Raw genomic sequence first — 19,698 nt, 5'->3', positions numbered from 1 at the left:
GTGTTGAACCATTTTGGAATAAATGTGAATGATAGGTAGCCTTTATGTTCTTCCAGACTGTGTTCTACATCTATGCCAAATTTAAACGAGATCCATACAGCCATTATAAATGCGAAATTTATAATAGTACTAAGATATTGTATGTAAGTTTTAAAAGAAAAGTTGCCAGATAGAAGAACCACAGAAATAAATATTTCAAGTCTTCTAAACAAACTACTAAATGTACTTGTTGTCTATGCTTTCGTCAAATATAATTTATCTGTGTCCAGATAATATCGCTATCGAAGCGGTTCAATCTAATAAGGATGTTGGTAAGTAAAGTCTAATTATTATTAACACCTTGGCAATGGTAAGTAAATCCATAAACCTTCATTAGAAGTAGCGGCGGGTCGATATTCACCTCCAACGATATCTTTGCCAGTGCGTGGTAGGTAGACCCACTACCAAGAGGTTTAATTAAAATTATTATAGTTTTTGGAACGAAGTTCCTTATCGCGCGTTGTGAAAGGGGGCTAGACGGAAAAAAATCTTACGAAAAGTTGTCACGACACTTTTTGCTATAGTAAGTATGTTAACGACGAATGAGCGCTACTTCACCATGGTAACGACGTGACAATATATAACGAAAATTCATAGAAATAAAATGTACTTCTTGTGAAGACTTAAGTTTTTTATTCATAGAATAAACATTGGTTCCTTCACTAATTAATAGAAAGGAACTTCGTTCCATCCGGGTGTCCCAACACACCTCTCAAGTTTTTTTTTACTGTTAAATTGACCTTGAACCTGACTTCATTAGGTGTGATTCTTCCCTGGATTTGCTAAACAGGATATGAGAAATAAATAAGATAAACCGACAGGCCATCATCGAATTCAACCGCAATAGAAAGTAATAATGGGACAGGCAAAAATAAAACAGAATTATCGTGATAAAAACGAAAAAAGTTTTTTTTATTAATTACATACATTTTTTTTTTTTATCTTTTTTTCTTAGAGGAAAGGATTTCTTTAATATTGCAAGTTAAATAACTCTGCGCTCAGTAAGGTAGGGTCGCTAGCTGTCTCTTGTGACGGTGAGCAGGAGAACCTCTGCCGCATTGAGCGAAGGTTTTTCATCTTCAGAATGTAGTAGGCTATAATGTTTTGAATGGGAAAACCTATAAGTTTGTCCTCAAGTTGAAATATATATTTATCTCTGTCGATATCTTACAAATACCTGAGATGATCGTACGCACAAGCAGGAGGGACATAATTTAGGTTTAGTTTTTAAGAATTCTAAAAAAAGACAAACAAAAAGTCACTTACATGAAAACAATATTGTACCACTATACATAATACAATAGGGTCGTCGTTTTAGTTGTCAATTTACTTTTTTACAACAAATCTAAAATGTATTGAGCCAGTCTTTGATTTAAATTGATAACATGAACTTACATTTTTAATGGATGAAGGTAAAAAGTTATAAAGTTGTACTCCTTCGTAAATTTTCATCCTTATTAATTAAATTTAAAACTTGTACCGCAGTGAACGTGTAAAATATAATTTAGTGTTTAATTTTTAAAATATGATGTAGTCTAAAAATGCTTTTGGCTATGCAACCATTTTGAATTGTATTTTTTTTTAATCAGTAATTAACATTTGACAATTTCAGCCGACGCCATTTTGAATTCTCTTACTGGTGAGTAATTGCTATTGAAATTGGTAACGTATTGTTTTATTTTTAAGGTTAATTACTGTGATATTGAAATAAAAAATCTTAGAATATTGTTGTGCAAAAAATTCTTAAATATAAAAAAATATATATATATTATATTCCTTATAGTTAACAACACATTACCTATATCCATATATATAGTTCAATATTTTTTATTCAATATATTTAAAAAACTCACAGAGGTGGTGCAGGAAGCTGCTGATGGTAAGTTTTTATATTTATTATTAAAACTAACTGTCGCCCGCGACTCCGTCTGCGGGGAAACAAAAAAAAAAACTTAATAAGTAGACTATGTGTTCTTGCAGATTGTTTTCTACATCAATGCCAAATTTCAGTAAGATCTATGCAGCCGTTCTGAAGATACCTTCTTACAAACATACATCCATTCAAACATTCGCATTTATAATATTAGTAAGAGTAAGATTGTATCTGTTATCGTATAAACTTAAAAACTACTTGTTTAGTTTTATTTTTATTTACTTATTTGGTTCAATAACAACCCTTAGATACATTTTATTAGTGACTACAGAGAAAAAGATTTTTCACTCAAAAACTACAGTTTTATTATTCTAGCTGTCGCCCGCGTCTTTATTCGTATGAAATCTTACTAAATGCGAATGTTTAGTTGGATGTTTGTTTGTAGGTATGTCCCGAACGGTTCAACGGATCTTGATGAAATTTAGCACAGGACATAATCTGGAAGAACACATAGGCTACTTATTAAGTTTTTTTTTAATTCCGCGCGGACGTAGATGCGCGTGACAGTTATAAAAAATAAACTGAGTTGTGTAGCCTATGTATTATTCCAAACTGTAATCTGTCTTCCAAATTCCATTTAGATACGTTCAGCCATTAATAAAAATCCATCACACATTCGCATTAATGAAAAAAAAATTTAATAAAATTGTTGCCATAGATAAAGATGGTGACCAAAGATAAAATATTTGAAATTTATTATTGACTTTTCAATCCAATAAACAATTTATTATTCTTTAACAGTTATAAGCGATATTATTAAAGAAGCGAAAGACGATGCAAAAAGTAAGTAAATAACGATTTTTTTTATATAATATATTGTAGGATTCGATTGCAATGACAATTGTATTAATACATATTGTTGTCTTTGTTTTGTCAAAGTGATTGAAAGGGACGGCAATATGTGTCAATACAAATGTCACTGCAGACGAAACCCAGATTTAAGGTAACAAAAAATATTAAATACTTAATACGTTTAGTACAAAAGTGTAATGTTTTTGTTATAAATTGTTACCTTTTTCAGGTATAGCTGAAGCTCTAGCTAATTAAAATTGTCTGTCCTGTGAATAAAAAGATTTTTTCAAGGATATGAAGTTTTATTTATTACTAACTGTGCATAACTTCGTCTGCGTGAACTTTCTTCGGGTATTATTTTTGATGACTCAGGTTAACTATTTTACTTAAAATTATAAAATGTTAGAACAAAACTTATTAATCTTACAAAACATACACGTAAACTTTATATGTATATTCAAGTACAAACTTGCATCTCTTATCCCCTATTTACCCCTATTTTACATCCTTAAGGGTAAAACTTTTACGAACTTTCAATGTCATATTTATTCATATCAAATAAGTTCTTAAAAAATAAGTTTCAATCTTCAAACTGTAAACCATACGACCACCCCAACTTTCAACCCCTTTTTCGCGTTAAAAAAGTACCCTATGTCCTTTCTCAGGATCTAGACTATCTGTGTACCAAATTTTATTTAAATCGGTTCAGTAGTTTTGGCGTGAAAGCGACGCAAACAGACAGAGTTACTTTCGCATTTATAATATTAGTATAGTATAATAAGTATAATTAGTATAATAAAAATAATAGGACTAGTGATCGCCGGCCACTTCATCAAAAGTCTTGAATAAAAAATATCCTAAGTTACTTCTGCATATGTATGCTTGTATGTATGATGTAGCTACCTTCCAGTAAAAGCCCTATCAAAATCGGTAAACCCGTTTCAGAGATTACTCTGAACAAAATCGGTTTTAGAAACAGACGAATAAAAAACTTAAAAATTGGTTTGGCTTCGTTACTAACTGACACTCAAATTTTTTTAAATGTATGGATATTATCTTTAACTAATAGAATATTAATAAAATTCTACCCATAGATAAACCTATAGACATCTAATCTGGAGCACAGTAAGGCGAAAAAGACTCGGCAGTGGCCTTTTGTTAAAGTAAAGTTCCTCAGTGCTGTCAATTACAAACTCAAATGACATCAAACTTGTATGAAACACTCCATATATCTTACTAATATTATAAATGTGAATGTTTAGATGTATGTTTGTTTGAAGATATCTCCAGAATGTCTCAACAGATCTTGATGAAATTTGTCACAGATGTAGAACATAGTCTGGAATAACACATAGACTACTTTTTTTTTTGTTTCCCCACAGACAAAGTCGCGGTCGACAGCTAGTAGGTTATATATCTAGTATTCGAAGTTTTTGTGAATTAAATGTGACATTTCTATATTTTTCCTCAAATACGTAATGATTGAAATAAAACTAATTTTGTTTACGTATTAATTTTATTTATACAATATATGAGTATTAGAGAAGTAAAAATAAGTCATTTATTTATCGATTTCAATACAAATGACAAATTATAACAAACCTGTCTAACAGATTTATTAAAAACAGACATGTTTATATCTAATATATAAAATTCTCGTGTCACAGTTTTCGTTCCCGTACTCCTCCGAAACGTCTTGACCGATTCTCATGAAATTTTGTGAGCATATTCAGTAGGTCTGAGAATCGGACAACATCTATATTTCATTTTTTTTTAACTGCGCGCGGACAGAGTCGCGGGCGACAGCTAGTCAATTAATAAATCCATAGACAAGAAATGTCAATGTCAGTTTGACATGCGTAAATAATTTCTCATTTCCATTGAATTCGACTCTACATATATAATTAAATAGAAATAATTTCATTAAATTCTTATAATACGTTTATTAATATGTCAAAATATATTACATATTTAGGATAGACAGAGGTTACAAATTTATATTTTATAAAATCTCAAGACATTTCTCTCTCTCATTACCAACAAGGCTAATCTCACCCGATGGGTATAAGTCAAACTAAATTATGTCAGCACACTAGCGCCCCCCTGTCAATGTCACAATAACCTTGTCGTACTCTGTCATGTCATTTCTATTATTTTCTATGTCTGTTTATTTTAATATTTTGTGACAGAAGTAAATGAGTCTCTTACTGGCGCAGAGAAGCGCAGATATAGATTTGATTAAAATTACTAAATTTGTCAATTATTACCAAATGTGTCACATAGATTTGAAATATGTTACCAATCTTGTCATCTAACTTTGACATTTATTACCAATTGTATGATATCGACTAGATTTATTACCAATTTGATTATAGATTTATTACCAAATGTGTCACATATATTTTAATATTACCAAATGTGACACATATATTTTAATATTACCAAATATGTCACATATATTTGAATATTACTAAAAGTCAAATATATTTGAATATTACCAAATGTGTCACATATATTTTAATATTACCAAATGTGACACATATATTTTAATATTACCAAATATGTCACATATATTTGAATATTACTAAAAGTCAAATATATTTGAATATTACCAAATATCAAATATATTTTTATATTACCAAATATGTCACATAATTTAACATCTATTACCAATCGTGTCAAATGAATCTGACACCTTTATAATACAATAATGGCAAGTGATATCACCAACTGACAATAAATTGTTCAGAATTTCCTTTACCAAGAAATAATTCAGGACAACTCTTCTGTAATTCATTTACTTTTTCTTCCGTCGAAGGATATACATCTTTTTTATCTTCTTTTCTCTTCTTACAGATATTGTATCTTTTAGTTTTAATGTTTAAATGTACCTGAAAATATATTTTTTTTTCATAAAAACATGAAAACTAGTAGTTACTCTATTTCATAGAAACTAGCAGTTACTCGTGACTTCTTCCGCGCGGAATTAAAAAAAACCTAGTATAAATATAGTAAGTCACTAAGGGATTAGTGTAGCTTCACAACAGTGAAAGAAATTCAAATCAGTTCAGTAGTTTTTGAGTCTATTCGATGCAAACAAACAAACAAACAAATCTTTCCTTTTTATATATCATCATATTTGTACACTTTTTTAGAACAAACGGAAAGTAATGAATGTCTTTGACATACTTAAATTAAACTTGGAGAAGAACATAAAATTATCTTATATATATAGTCAGAAAGTGGTGTTAGTTACACTATTTATAACTCAAGATAGGTCGAACTGATTTAGCTGAAAATTGATGGGGAGGTAGCTTAGAACTAGGAGACGGACATAGGAACTTTTTTATCTTGTGTGCATTTTTTTTATTCCGCGCGAACGGAGTCGCCGGTAAAAGCTAGTTTTTAAATAAAAAGAAATCTTTGATTATGAACTATAGGCGAATTTCGACAAATAGGCGACCAGTATATTCTTACCTGTCTGTTATGTTTATATAAATTAGATTTCTGTGAAAATGTCGTAGGACAGTATTCACATATGAAAGGTCTCTCCCCTGTATGTGTACGAATATGAGATTCTAACTGAACTTTAGTCTGAAATAAATACATACATATAAACTATATTTAAATATTATAGGGCCCTTACATAGGACATGCTCGAGGCCCTAGATTTTTATTGATGAAATAACTGTACGAAAAGAAAATATCATTTTAATTTAGTCTGAAATAAAAAATACACGCTATTATTTGTTAACTTTGAAATTGACAAGAATCAGTGTTAGTAGTTTTTAAGTTTTTCAGGAAAAACTGTTTATTTTCAAATTTAAAAATTAAACGAGTAGTTTTTGAGTTTTACAGGAACAAGTACTGAGTTTATTTTTAAATATGAAAATTTAACGAGTAGTTTTTTAGTTATACAGGAACAAATACTGAGTTTATTTTTAAATATGAAAATTAAACGAGTAGTTTTTGAGTTTTTCAGGAAGAAATGGTAAGTTTATTTTAAATTATGAAAATTTAATAAGTAGTTTTTGAGTTCATTTTGAACAAATTACATTTTCTTCTATATATAAAATTAATAATTATACATACAGGAAATCCTTTGCCACAGTAATGACACATTTTATTATTAGGTCTGTCCCGATGTACATATCTTATATGTTGATCTAGACCAACTCGATTCTTTGTAGCCTGAAAATAACATTACATATACAGGGTGATTCTTAATGGACGACTCGAAAACTTCATGGAGGTAGAGGACTTCTACAGCTATTTGTTTTATTTTTATTTATTTTTTATATCAAAATGTGACAAACGAGCAAACTGGATTCGCCGAAATAGCAAGGCGACCGTTGCCCATAGACATCCGCAAATGCAGATGTGTTGCCTACCTTTAATCAACGGAGAAGAGGACGCACAGAAAGAGGTTATTTCTCCTTCCTATGTGTCCCCTCTTCCGCCAAATCCACTTCCTCTTCCCATCCTTTCCTAATAAGGAAGGGGAAGATGACTAAAATTAGGCCTCCTCCTTTTATTTTAACTTTATAAGTAGCCTGTGTGTTCCAGACAATATTCTATCTATCTCTACTCTATTTGTTCCAGAGATACCTTCCAACAAATTATCCATCCATCCATCTATCTAAGCTTTCACATTTATAATATTAATAAGATTTATTAAATCACGCCAAAAAAAAAATCACTGATACTTTTTGGAACTGTATACTAATTAAAGGCATGTATAAATTAAATTGTACACATGTAAAATAGTCACTAACTATATTAATTAGTACTATATATGAGTGTCTGTGGCTCAGGAGTTAAGCACTTGACTTGCAATCTGCAGGTCATAGGTTCGAATCCCGTTATGTACTAATGTGTATTTCGAATTACAATATGTACATTGTGAAGGAAAAAATCGTGATTCAACCCGAACATATATGAATTTCGGTGAGGAAAAGCCTTATGTACGAAAGGCTATGTAATAAGTATATAAGTTATATTACCTTATTACATATATGACAATTATATACTTTATGTAAATGTTTATCTTCTATATGATCTCTAAGTTTAGTTTTGTCCGCGAAACGTTTATTACAATGGTCGCATATAAATCTGAAAAATACATTTTATAATCTATGTAGTTTAATAGTTTTTGAGTTTTATTAGTAGAAACAAGTTAGTTTTTCAAGATTTCATGCCAAAAGAAAATATTTTCCTACATTATTATAAGGTTATTTGAACAGAAAGATAAATCGGCTAAGTAGTTTTTGAGTTAATTTGAGCCAAACACATTTTTTAAAATAAATTAAATGTTTTTATGTTATTGATGCCTCTGTTCTCGTCTATAAAGAATAAAAGGTATGTAAATATATAATAAAAATGTCACTGCAATGGATTTCTATTATTATATGTTTAAATGACCTACTTTAGTTGATCTCTTGATACATGTTTTAAACTATTACGTAAATGTCTCTTGTAGGAACATATTGATGAGAATTCTATACTACAAGTGACACAAAAAGCTGCCCCACTATTTGTCGCCTTTGTCTGTAACAAAAATAGAAGACATGACAAGGTAAATAGACTGACAACTTTATCTGACAAGGAAGCCCCACCTTGAAATTAAACTACAATAGGTTATTAGCTCTCCTCTGTCAATGTCACAAGATCCTTGTCGTGTAGCCTATCATTTTCTATGTATGTTAAATAAGTATGTTATATATATATATATATATATATATATATATATATATATTATAAGATATTTGATGCAAAAGTATTTTAAAAGAATTAAACTAACAGCGAAATAATGAATTTAACTCTACTTCATAATAATCCTCGCTGTAGTATAAACTCAAGCCGAACGTAAATAAACAAAAATGTCAGACGTTCCGCAATGACGGATGGGAAGAGACTGCCTCGAGCAGCAGCGCATGCGACCTTATAAAACCTTTTGTGAGACTACCCTCAACAGTCCTAACAATATTTTATGTCAGAACCGCGATAACAGTCTATCTCCCTGGGATAGATAACTTGTCGGTTTATCAGTACGACAAGGATTTTGTGACATTGACAGTTACTAATGAGTTTTTGTAATTTAGTTTTTTTTTCACATCATACTGTAGCAAACCAGCAAGCTACTACTTGAATTCGCGGAAATGGCGAAGCGACTGCTCATAGACCTCCACAATTGCAGATGCGTTGCCTATCTCTAATAGTCAGAGTAGGGAACTCACAGAAAGAGGATATTTCAACTTCCTATGCGTCCCCTTCTTCGTCAATCCCACTTCTCCTTTCCCATTTACTTTTAAGAAAACTCCATCAAGTCAGATAAATTTGTCAGTCAATGGATGCCTTAATCTAAATTCTAAAGTGTCAGGTGTCATTACATTTGTATTACCGTGGCATGAAATGGGTTCAGTCGATTTTATTTACCTACCTGACTCATCCGTTTTTATGTATGTAGATTTGTATGTATGTAGGTTCTTTTGTGACAACCTACAGCCTAAACGCCTGAACAGATTTTGACAAGTGAGGTGTCATTCGATTGGGATTCTTTCCCTGAGTGTCATAGAGTATTCAGTGTTTTTGGAACGAAGTTCCTTATCGCGCGTTGTGAAAGGGGGCTAGACGGAAAAAATTCTTAGGAAAAGTTGTCACGATACTTTTTGCTATAGTAAGTATGTTAACGACGTGACAATATATAACGAAAATTCATAGAAATAAAATGTACTTCTTGTGAAGACTTAAGTTTTTTATTCATAGAATAAACATTGGTTCCTTCACTAATTAATAGAAAGGAACTTCGTTCCATCCGGGTGTCCCAACACACCTCTCAAGTTTTTTTTTTTGTTAATAAAGTCCCATTTAATTAATAACAATTATATATAATATAATAAACTACCTTAGTATCATGTTTTTCGAGATGTCGTTTCAAACTAGTCCTCCAACGAAATACTTTATCACATATTGTACAAGGGAATGTGTTTTGTAATTCGTGTACCGCTCTGGAAACATATATACCGATAGTTTATAAACTGACGAAGTGCGGTGTTACACAAAAAAATAAATAAATAAAGTGATAAATTAAGTTTCATGTATACACTTGCTTCATTAAATAATAATAATAATAATAAAAAACTCATTTAATCCATTCAGAAAGCAAACAATAATTGGAAAGAAAACAATAATAATGTAATATAAATAAAAAAATAACAAACATGCTGAAGGGAGGGAAAAACACAAAACTATATATATAAAAAAGCAACAGGCATGTACATATTAACAAGTATAAAAAATTAAAGTTCCTACTAGGTTTGCAATGCTGAATGGACAAGGCCTTTACTCAGCATTGTGCTTATTACTTTTCAGAAATAAGCGCTGATATCTAAAACTAAAACTAAACTATCCGTTCATATCATACACTTTTGAACGCAACTTCATTTCATTCATTTGTGAACGCTAGTTCACTTCATTCACTAATTAAAGACATAGAGACCGAGCTGCAAGAGACAATCATTAATTTTAAATACTCACAGTCTATGGTTGACGAGGCCCGCTCTATGACTAAATGTCTTCTCACAATCTGTGCACTGAACTCTAGATTTGTGACTGTCTCTATGGTAGCGATGGCTGTCTATTGAACTGTCAAAGTAAATTGAAATTATTATGAACAAAACAAACATATTTTTAAGAAATTATTCCACCATGCTTTGGAACTACGTGACATTGTACAGTCAAACCTGGATAAGCGAGAGTTCAAGAGATCGCGATTTCTCGCTTATAGAGATTTCTCTTAAAGAGTTTCTCGCTTATCCTGGTTCGAAAATATAAGCTAGATTTTTTTTATCCGACTGACAAGAGGGTAATATTCGCGTTTAACTTTGTTTTTATGTCTAAGTTTGTATGTCTGTGAATTACATTGTATCCGAAACAACTGAACAGATTTTAACGAGTGAGGTGTCACTTAATTCATGCACTTTCCCTGAGTGTCATAAAGTATATTATACTAGCTTTAAAAAACGAATAAAAAAATGCATACAAGATAAAAAAGTTCCTATGTCCGTCTCCTAGTTCTAAGCTACCTCCCCATCAATTTTCAGCTAAATCAGTTCGACCGATCTTCTGTTATAAATAGTGTAACTAACATGACTTTCTTTTAGATATATAAAGATTCCAGAGAAAAACTCCTATTCCGGTAAAACGAAGTACAAGCCCTAGCAGAGGCTCTTTAGGTAGCCCTTGAGCCTAAAACGAAGAACTAAGCACAATCTGAGCCCGACCACTTCAAACCTTTTGAATATGTAAATGCTTTAGGCAAAATAGTGACTCAGTCACAAAAAAAAAGCTTCAAAAACTTCTCCCTCTGTCAGTCAATTAAAAAGAAAAATTAAATAGTAAAATTAAAAAAACATACTTAGATATCTTCCCGCACAGATTACATTGATATTCCTTTAAAGATATCTCATGCGTTGTATAATAATGCTGCTCTATCGCCTTCTTGTCTATGGTACGTTTCTGACAGATCCCGCACTCGTATCTATGGTCGGTAAATACAGATTAAATATAACAACCATCTATATTTATAGACCAAATGCTAATTAATAAAGATAAAAAAAGGAATTGAAATTAAAACTTTAGTCTTCTCTAATTAAAAAAAGGCTAAGAAACTAATAATTTTATAATTTTTTTTATTTCAAAAAAAATTATCGTTGGTTGACAAAATGTTTTTATACAAGTGTTGCCATAGTGGAAACGCACAGATATATATAAATACAGATAAAAATATAACTTACCTCCTAAAATGTCTTTTACAATGTTCAGTAAAAGATTCAACCGAAGAAAGTAAAACACTGCATATAGGACATCTGTGCTTACCTATATCCTGATAGTATAAAAAAAATAAGAAAAATCCTTTAAAAAAACAAATTTTTTATTATATTTTTGTTAATTAAAAAAAACTGAGAATTAAAAAAAAGTCAAACTAATCATCAAGACGAGTCAAATGAGCCCAAACTCGATAAGGTTGTGTAATTTCATAGCAAAGTTCCTATGACCACCTTCCAGTTCCATCATCAGATCATCACCATGTCATCATAATATTGTATTATCACACAATTTACACATTTATACAAAATTTCACATCAATCAGTAAACGAGAAGTTGATCTTTAATTTGTAAGATTTTATGACAAACATCGGAGCATATTAAACTAAATAAAAGCTTCTAGAAAAGTAAACATTTAGTATTATATAATTTAAAAAAAACTAAATAAGTAGCCTATGTGTTCTTTCAAACTATCATCAGCTCACTATACATCCCCACTAAGTGTCTCAGAGTCTACCCTAAGTTAGAGATGACTATGTCATAGTCAACCACAGTGAAGTATAGTGACTTCACACATATCATTGAATTTCTTCTCAGATATGTGCAGCATCACAATGTTTTACTTCACAGTAAGAACGTCAGATATATGTACATATGTAAATAGAAAAACACATTGATACATGGCGGGATTCGAATCCAGGACTTGCAGATTGCAAGTCAAGTGCTTAACCTCAGTCACCGATGCTCTCTTTTATAGTCTAAGAGCCCGTGAACCCCAGACCTTCGTTATTTTATAAAAGCTGAAAGTTTGTCAGCGCATGCTCCCAACACAGGTAAGAACGATGGACTATTATGAAGTTTGGGTTACCGTGGCTTTGGCAGGTAAACGGTACTAAAGGTGTGTAAAATACCGATCTAAATTCGTCAAATTATAAAGTGTGATTTTTTGGTATTACCTTCAGAATATTATTAAAAATCACGTTATTGATTGCCAGACACTTAACATCGTGGCAACCCCTTGCCAGACACCCCTAATGTTCATGAAATTATAATTCTACTTATGTTATAGTATAAAAGCTGATTTTTATATATAATACTTAGGTAATAATTAGATGATGTTTCTTCATCAGCCAGACATTTTTGATAGTTCCAACCCCTTGCCAGACAATGATGTAGGGTCGCTGTAGGAGCGAGCGCGAGACAGTATATGTATGGTGGGTGCGAGTGAGATGGCGAGATAGGTCTATCGCGATCCCTCAATAACAGATTATAAAAAAAAAACCAAATAAATAATACTCAAAAATTTAATTAAAAATATATGAATAACATTACAAGTTATTATAGAGCAAGAGCCCGTGAACCCCAGACCTTTATTATTAGTAGTAGTAAAAGTAGTATCCATTTCAATGGAATTCTCTGCATATATTCTCTCCAATGAATCAGTATATAATTCATGTAAATGGAATTATATACTGATGACAGCGGCCATTGTTGATAATATCTTCTTCTATGATGCTACAAATTTCATTGAAAGATTCTTGGTGGTACTCTCGATAATGATGCCAATCACTTTTAACAGATATTTTCGCCAATGAAGATATTTTATTATTAAACTGAATCCTACAGTCAGTGTGATAGTATATTTTCGGATTTGCAATACTTTCCAATCTACTTAACAACTCATTATACTCTTTTTGATTTTCAATGCTAGACATTATACGAGACTGAAATTGGTTTTTATCACCTTCATGGAGTGGAAGCATTTTTGATCTCACTTGTCTCTTTTTTTTATTGCAAAATAAACAAATTTTTTTACTTATATCAACACTGGTATCACTTGAATCGAACTATTTACTTCTGTGGTTGCATTAGCATTTTCACTCACTTCTTCAAGTCCGCGAATGTCCACAGCTGCCTGGGAAGGTTGAAGTTCTGATGATTGAGAAGCTGAAGGTGGGTGTGATACAGTTAACTCAGACAAATGCGATGAACCTGGTATTGAATCGTCTGTTGATATATTTACGTCTTTAGATGGCTCTTTTTCTTGCTCTGTTTCAACAGTCTTTTTAGAATTTTTAGGTTCTGGGGTAAAATATTTTTTCATCAGTCATAAGTCATTAGTCATTTTAATCAGTATAAGTAAAAAAAATTGTTTATTTTGTAATAAAAAAAAGAGACAAGTGAGATCAAAAATGCTTCCACTCCATGAAGGTGATAAAAACCAATTTCAGTCTCGTATAATGTCTAGCATTGAAAATCAAAAAGAGTATAATGAGTTGTTAAGTAGATTGGAAAGTATTGCAAATCCGAAAATATACTATCACACTGACTGTAGGATTCAGTTTAATAATAAAATATCTTCATTGGCGAAAATATCTGTTAAAAGTGATTGGCATCATTATCGAGAGTACCACCAAGAATCTTTCAATGAAATTTGTAGCATCATAGAAGAAGATATTATCAACAATGGCCGCTGTCATCAGTATATAATTCCATTTACATGAATTATATACTGATTCATTGGAGAGAATATATGCAGAGAATTCCATTGAAATGGATACTACTTTTACTACTACTAATAATAAAGGTCTGGGGTTCACGGGCTCTTGCTCTATAATAACTTGTAATGTTATTCATATATTTTTAATTAAATTTTTGAGTATTATTTATTTGGTTTTTTTTTTATAATCTGTTATTGAGGGATCGCGATAGACCTATCTCGCCATCTCACTCGCACCCACCATACATATACTGTCTCGCGCTCGCTCCTACAGCGACCCTACATCATTGTCTGGCAAGGGGTTGGAACTATCAAAAATGTCTGGCTGATGAGGAAACATCATCTAATTATTACCTAAGTATTATATATAAAAATCAGCTTTTATACTATAACATAAGTAGAATTATAATTTCATGAACATTAGGGGTGTCTGGCAAGGGGTTGCCACGATGTTAAGTGTCTGGCAATCAATAACGTGATTTTTAATAATATTCTGAAGGTAATACCAAAAAATCACACTTTATAATTTGACGAATTTAGATCGGTATTTTACACACCTTTAGTACCGTTTACCTGCCAAAGCCACGGTAACCCAAACTTCATAATAGTCCATCGTTCTTACCTGTGTTGGGAGCATGCGCTGACAAACTTTCAGCTTTTATAAAATAACGAAGGTCTGGGGTTCACGGGCTCTTGCTCTATTAGTCTATGTTCTATATTTATGTCAAATTCTAACAAGATCCATTGAACCGTTCCGGAGATATCTTCAAATAAACATCCATATATAAAAAATACTTACCGACTTATGTTTGTTTGTTACATGTGTATTATAAGTTTTGTAACTATTATATCCAATAATACATGTATCACATTTATACTTCGCTTTGTTAAACACATCTCTTCCTTTTTCTTTCTCTCTTTCCAACAACATATCTTCGTATGTCAATTCAATTGTTAATATCTTACGACTCTCTTCTAATGATTTTTTCGACTACAATTTAAAAAAAAACTTTATAAAATAAAGTAGTTTTTGATCTATACAAATATTATTAAAACTAAAGTTTGTTTGATAAAATAAACTCAAAAACTACTGAACTGATTTGAAAAATTCATTGTTAGGTACACTATCTTCAGGTGACATAGACTATATTTTTTTATTAGATTTTTTTTTAATTCTGCATGGACGAAGTCGCTCGCAACAGCTATGTGCAATAAAATTATAAAGATGTAGTTTTTTATGTAACAAATAAACTAAAAAACTACTAAACTGATCTTAAAAATTCTTTCACCATTAGAAAGCTACATTATCACTGAGTGACATAGAATATATTTATTAGTATTTTTTTATATACTTGTTGATTTAAAAAAATTATTATAAAATCTAGTCTGATTAGAAATTGTCGAAATTAAAAATCTGACTGCAACATACCTTTTTAGAACTCTCCTTTAACTTTCCCTTTTTGACAACTTTACCTCGTTCTCTTTTATTTTTTATATTCTTCTTTGATCTTATGAACTTCTGTAATTCACTGTCCAGTTCCAAATCGGAACAGTCTGATGATAAAGTGTCTTTTGTGTCTGAGTAATCTTGTAAATCAAAAAAAATGACAAAAGGCCTTACCATAAAAAAACTTAGTGACAAAAAAAAAACAATGATATTTTAACTTTAAAATATGGCAACCCTTTACTGCATGCTGATATGAGATATCAGAAATCATGATGATTGCAATACTAGCTATTGCCAGCGACTCCATTCGCGCAAAATTAAAAAGTAATCTACGTGTTCTTTCAGACTATGTTCTACATCTGTGCCAAATTTCATCAAGATCTGTTGAGCCGTTCTGGAGATATTTTCAAACAAACATCAATCCATCCATCCAAACATTCGTATTTATAATATTAGTAAGATTAGTGTCGCACAGTTACATAGATACATACCTTTGTCATATTCAATTTTTAATTCATCTTTAACACAAACAATCTGCAAATCTTTCGGTCTGTTTGTATCAATATCTTTGTCCTGAGATGTCCCATCAGTCTTTTCATTCTGGTTCTAAAATTAATTTATTTACAAACATTAGTATTTTTACACCATTATTTTGTAATCACATGATTCAAAAATATTATTCCTTATAACTCCGGACTTGAACTCCGGAATGCAAAGAGGTTAAAATTGATAAGAAATACATTTTTTTTCTACAAGTGTTTAAACCAGGGATTCCCAAAGTGGTTGAGTCTACCTCTTGGAGTCAACATCGAACTTAAAGCATTGCTAATTCTCACTCTGTCTTCTATTGACTTAAGTCAGAATTAATAATAATAGTTGATCTTAAAAGTAGGTAATTTGGCCTTGGGGGGTCTGAGGTAAAAGTTCATTTTGGAAAAGGGGTCGCTTATCCAAAATAGTTTGGGGGATTCCTGGTTAAAACATAGAATAGAAACTCATAGTAATACCTGAATATTGGTGATCTCAGTGTGTCTATCTTGGTCTATATCTGAACTATCCGATAACAAAGTGTTTATCTCTTCCAAATTATTCCTTATATTGTCATCTGTAAAGGATATTAAAGTGAGTATGAATTAAAATAGTATATTTTATCTACACTTGATAATAAATTTTTAATTCTAGTCTAATTACAAATTGACCAAATTAACAAATGTACTGTGACATTAATACAATACAATTAGACTATCTAAATTTTTAAACCAACTTTGAAACAATATTAATTGCAAATTAATTGTTAGTTTAAAAAAAATATATTTATGGTCTTATCATCTAGTCAAATTATGTACTGACCAAGTTTATAATCTGGCTGTGACATAAACAAACACTGGTAATTACCTTCAATTTTCAATTCATCTTTAACACAATCTAATTGACTCCAATCTTGTAACCAATCATTTTTTGGTGTAATATCGATATTTTTATTAACAACCACTTTTAATCTAGGAGGTCTAGACACATCTGACAGAAGACGTTCTGCAAGATTCTAGAAAAAAAAGTTTTTTTTTTAATTCCGAGAAACACTGCCTTTTGCACACTATAGATGTAAGCATAATCAAGAGAGGTAGAAGCACTAAATATACCACTGATATACAAAAAAAACTTGAGAGGTGTGTTGGGACACCCGGATGGAACGAAGTTCCTTTCTATTAATTAGTGAAGGAACCAATGTTTATTCTATGCATAAAAAACTAAAGTACATTTTATTTCTATGAATTTTCATTATATATTGTCACGTCGCTGCCATGGTGATATAGCAAAAAGTGTCGTGACAACTTTTCGTAAGAATTTTTTCCGTCTAGCCCCCTTTCACAACGCGCGATAAGGAACTTCGTTCCAAAAACAAATTACTTTATTAACAAAGCACATATTTATCTGTGGACTGTAATAGCCATTTAAAAAAAAACAGCATAAATGCCTATGGAGCCCTTTAATTAATTCCTGTAAAGTCAATAATAATAAAACTTTAATGCAGGCACATGGTCCGCAAAACAAACTGAGAAATTAAATAAAATTACAACACATGTAGATGTGGCCACATGGCTAATACGGGACAATCCAAACCCGCTCTATCAACAATGAGTTACAAGTAGCTTTTGGCGCTAAGCAATAATAAGCAAGACATTTGTAATTGGAACGAAGTTCCTTATCGCGCGTTGTGAAAGGGGGGCTAGACGGAAAAAATTCTTACGAAAAGTTGTCACGACACTTTTTGCTATAGTAACCATGGCAACGACGTGACAATATATAACAAAAATTCATAGAAATAAAATGTACTTCTTGTGAAGACTTAAGTTTTTTATTCATAGAATAAACATTGGTTCCTTTACTAATTAATCGAAAGGAACTTCGTTCCATCCGGGTGTCCCAACACACCTCTCAAGTTTTTTTTTATTACAAAATTGCTAGAATGAAGTTTAAATACATTAACACAGACAACGGACTCTTTATGCTGCCGCCAATAACTTAAAGAACTTCATGGTACTATAGTGTTTGTTTAAACAAAATGCAATAAGAGATATACCAGAGATGGGACTGAATTTAGATATGACAGCTCATAGAAATATATGAAAGAGTATTTACTGGCACATAAAAATAAAGGCAGATTGATAATTTAGTACCCAGTACTTACTTCACTCGTGTAAGTCTGCAGTATCCGATATGAATCTTTAACTTGTTCCCTGAAGCTAACAGCTCTCTTCAAAATTGCTTCACACTCCCAGCATATTGTTATAGACTTTGGTATATCACAGAGCTGCCAAAATAAATTATAATTTTTTTTAACATTTACTTCAATCTTTATTATGAGTACTAGCTATTGTCCATGACTCCATCCATGAGGAATAAAAAAAACTTAATTAATAGTCCATGTGTTCTTCCAAACTATGTTCTATATCCATGCCAAATTTCATCCACATCCATTGAGTTGTTCTGGTTAAACATTGTAACATACATCCATCCAAACATTTCCATCTATAATATTATTAAGATTAATATGTGAGACCATGTATAAATATAGACAAGGACAGAACCATGTAAAATGGATATTCATAATCTCTGCCTATCCCTTGAAGTACGTACAATGTTCTATGCAGAAACCATTGATGTATAAAAACATCTGATAATATATAGTGTCATCTTATTTTTTTTTAAATAAATGGGTAAAGGAATATGTTTTATATACTTACAGAAATTTCGTTAATACAATCCAAATAATACTTGATAATATCAAGTGATATGAATTCTTTTAAAGATTTTTCCACACACAAACAGGCCATACAGAGCAAATTCTTTGCAGCCTCAGTTTTAGACTCCATTGTAAATGTTTATTTCTTTAACACACTATATATTAAAAACAAATTAATTTTGAAAATATATTTTGAGCCATTTAACAACTCATTACTGAAACATATATTTTAATGAACTTATAAAACACATAACGAGTTTTATTTTAGTAAACATCACACGCTACACACACAAACTACAATGTGAAAGTTGAAGGAATTTGTATCAATAACAAAACAAACTGCAAACTTTAATCATTGTTGTAGTTTGTCTATTGAAAGATGATTAGTTTGACAATTCAGTAGAGGTGAGTTGAGTAAAATCGTTTATGAATTTTTTCGATTTTCGATTATTGTTTTTGAATTACAATATTTAAAAATTTGTTTCTTTCTTCTACTTTATTCTCCAAAACAACATAAAGAATTAAAACATTAAACTAAAAAAAATAAAGTGTTGGCAAACAAAAAAATATATGTATTTAATGTTTTTTTAGAAATGAGCGATATATAGCCAAATAACTGTAATAAATTCAAAAAGTAATAAAAACCGAAATTGTAGTACTTATTTTTAATTGTATACTTATTTATTTATCAACTAGCAACACTTAAATTGCAACAAACCCTTGATTATGAACAAACGGACTAGGCAAAGAGTCGCCGCCGTTGCACTAAAAAACAATTGGTCTTTTCATAAGGTTCAGGTACCGTAAAAGATGACAATCCAAAAGATGAACTGTCATTGCTCGGAAATGACAGATTTTTCTTTCCAGAGTTGCCTTCTAAAGGGAACTTAAACGGGCACTTTTAAGTTAACGTTAAG

General features: G+C 31.0%; 1 protein-coding gene across 1 annotated transcript; it reads right to left on the bottom strand.

Moving 5' to 3' along the window:
• Positions 1-5,419: 5,419 nt before the first annotated feature.
• Positions 5,420-18,936, bottom strand: LOC106717037 (zinc finger protein 181). The gene is made up of 16 exons (XM_045685213.1): positions 18,783-18,936; positions 18,227-18,349; positions 16,933-17,080; positions 16,545-16,642; positions 16,029-16,143; positions 15,520-15,686; positions 14,890-15,081; positions 11,560-11,648; positions 11,181-11,303; positions 10,301-10,408; positions 9,669-9,771; positions 8,190-8,311; positions 7,768-7,876; positions 6,857-6,955; positions 6,242-6,358; positions 5,420-5,655 (listed from the first exon to the last, which is right to left on the bottom strand). The coding sequence occupies exons 1-16, from the start codon at positions 18,909-18,911 to the stop codon at positions 5,488-5,490; spliced, it is 2,010 nt and encodes a 669-aa protein (XP_045541169.1). The 5' UTR covers positions 18,912-18,936; the 3' UTR covers positions 5,420-5,487.
• Between the last annotated feature and the right edge of the window lie 762 nt (positions 18,937-19,698).

Source organism: Papilio machaon, chromosome 29 (genome assembly GCF_912999745.1).
Source record: "Papilio machaon chromosome 29, ilPapMach1.1, whole genome shotgun sequence".
In the NCBI taxonomy this organism is placed as follows: domain Eukaryota; kingdom Metazoa; phylum Arthropoda; class Insecta; order Lepidoptera; family Papilionidae; genus Papilio; species Papilio machaon.
This window is presented reverse-complemented; position numbering and strand designations above follow the sequence as displayed.

Coding starts and splice junctions, on each gene's coding strand:
- LOC106717037 (XM_045685213.1), bottom strand. CDS start 18,911: ATGGAGTCTAAAACTGAGGCTGCAAAGAATTTGCTCTGTATGGCCTGT. Junction 18,350..18,782: donor ATTGTATTAACGAAATTTCT/GTAAGTATATAA, acceptor TTATTTTGGCAG/CTCTGTGATATACCAAAGTC. Junction 15,082..15,519: donor TAAAGGAGAGTTCTAAAAAG/GTATGTTGCAGT, acceptor TTTAAATTGTAG/TCGAAAAAATCATTAGAAGA.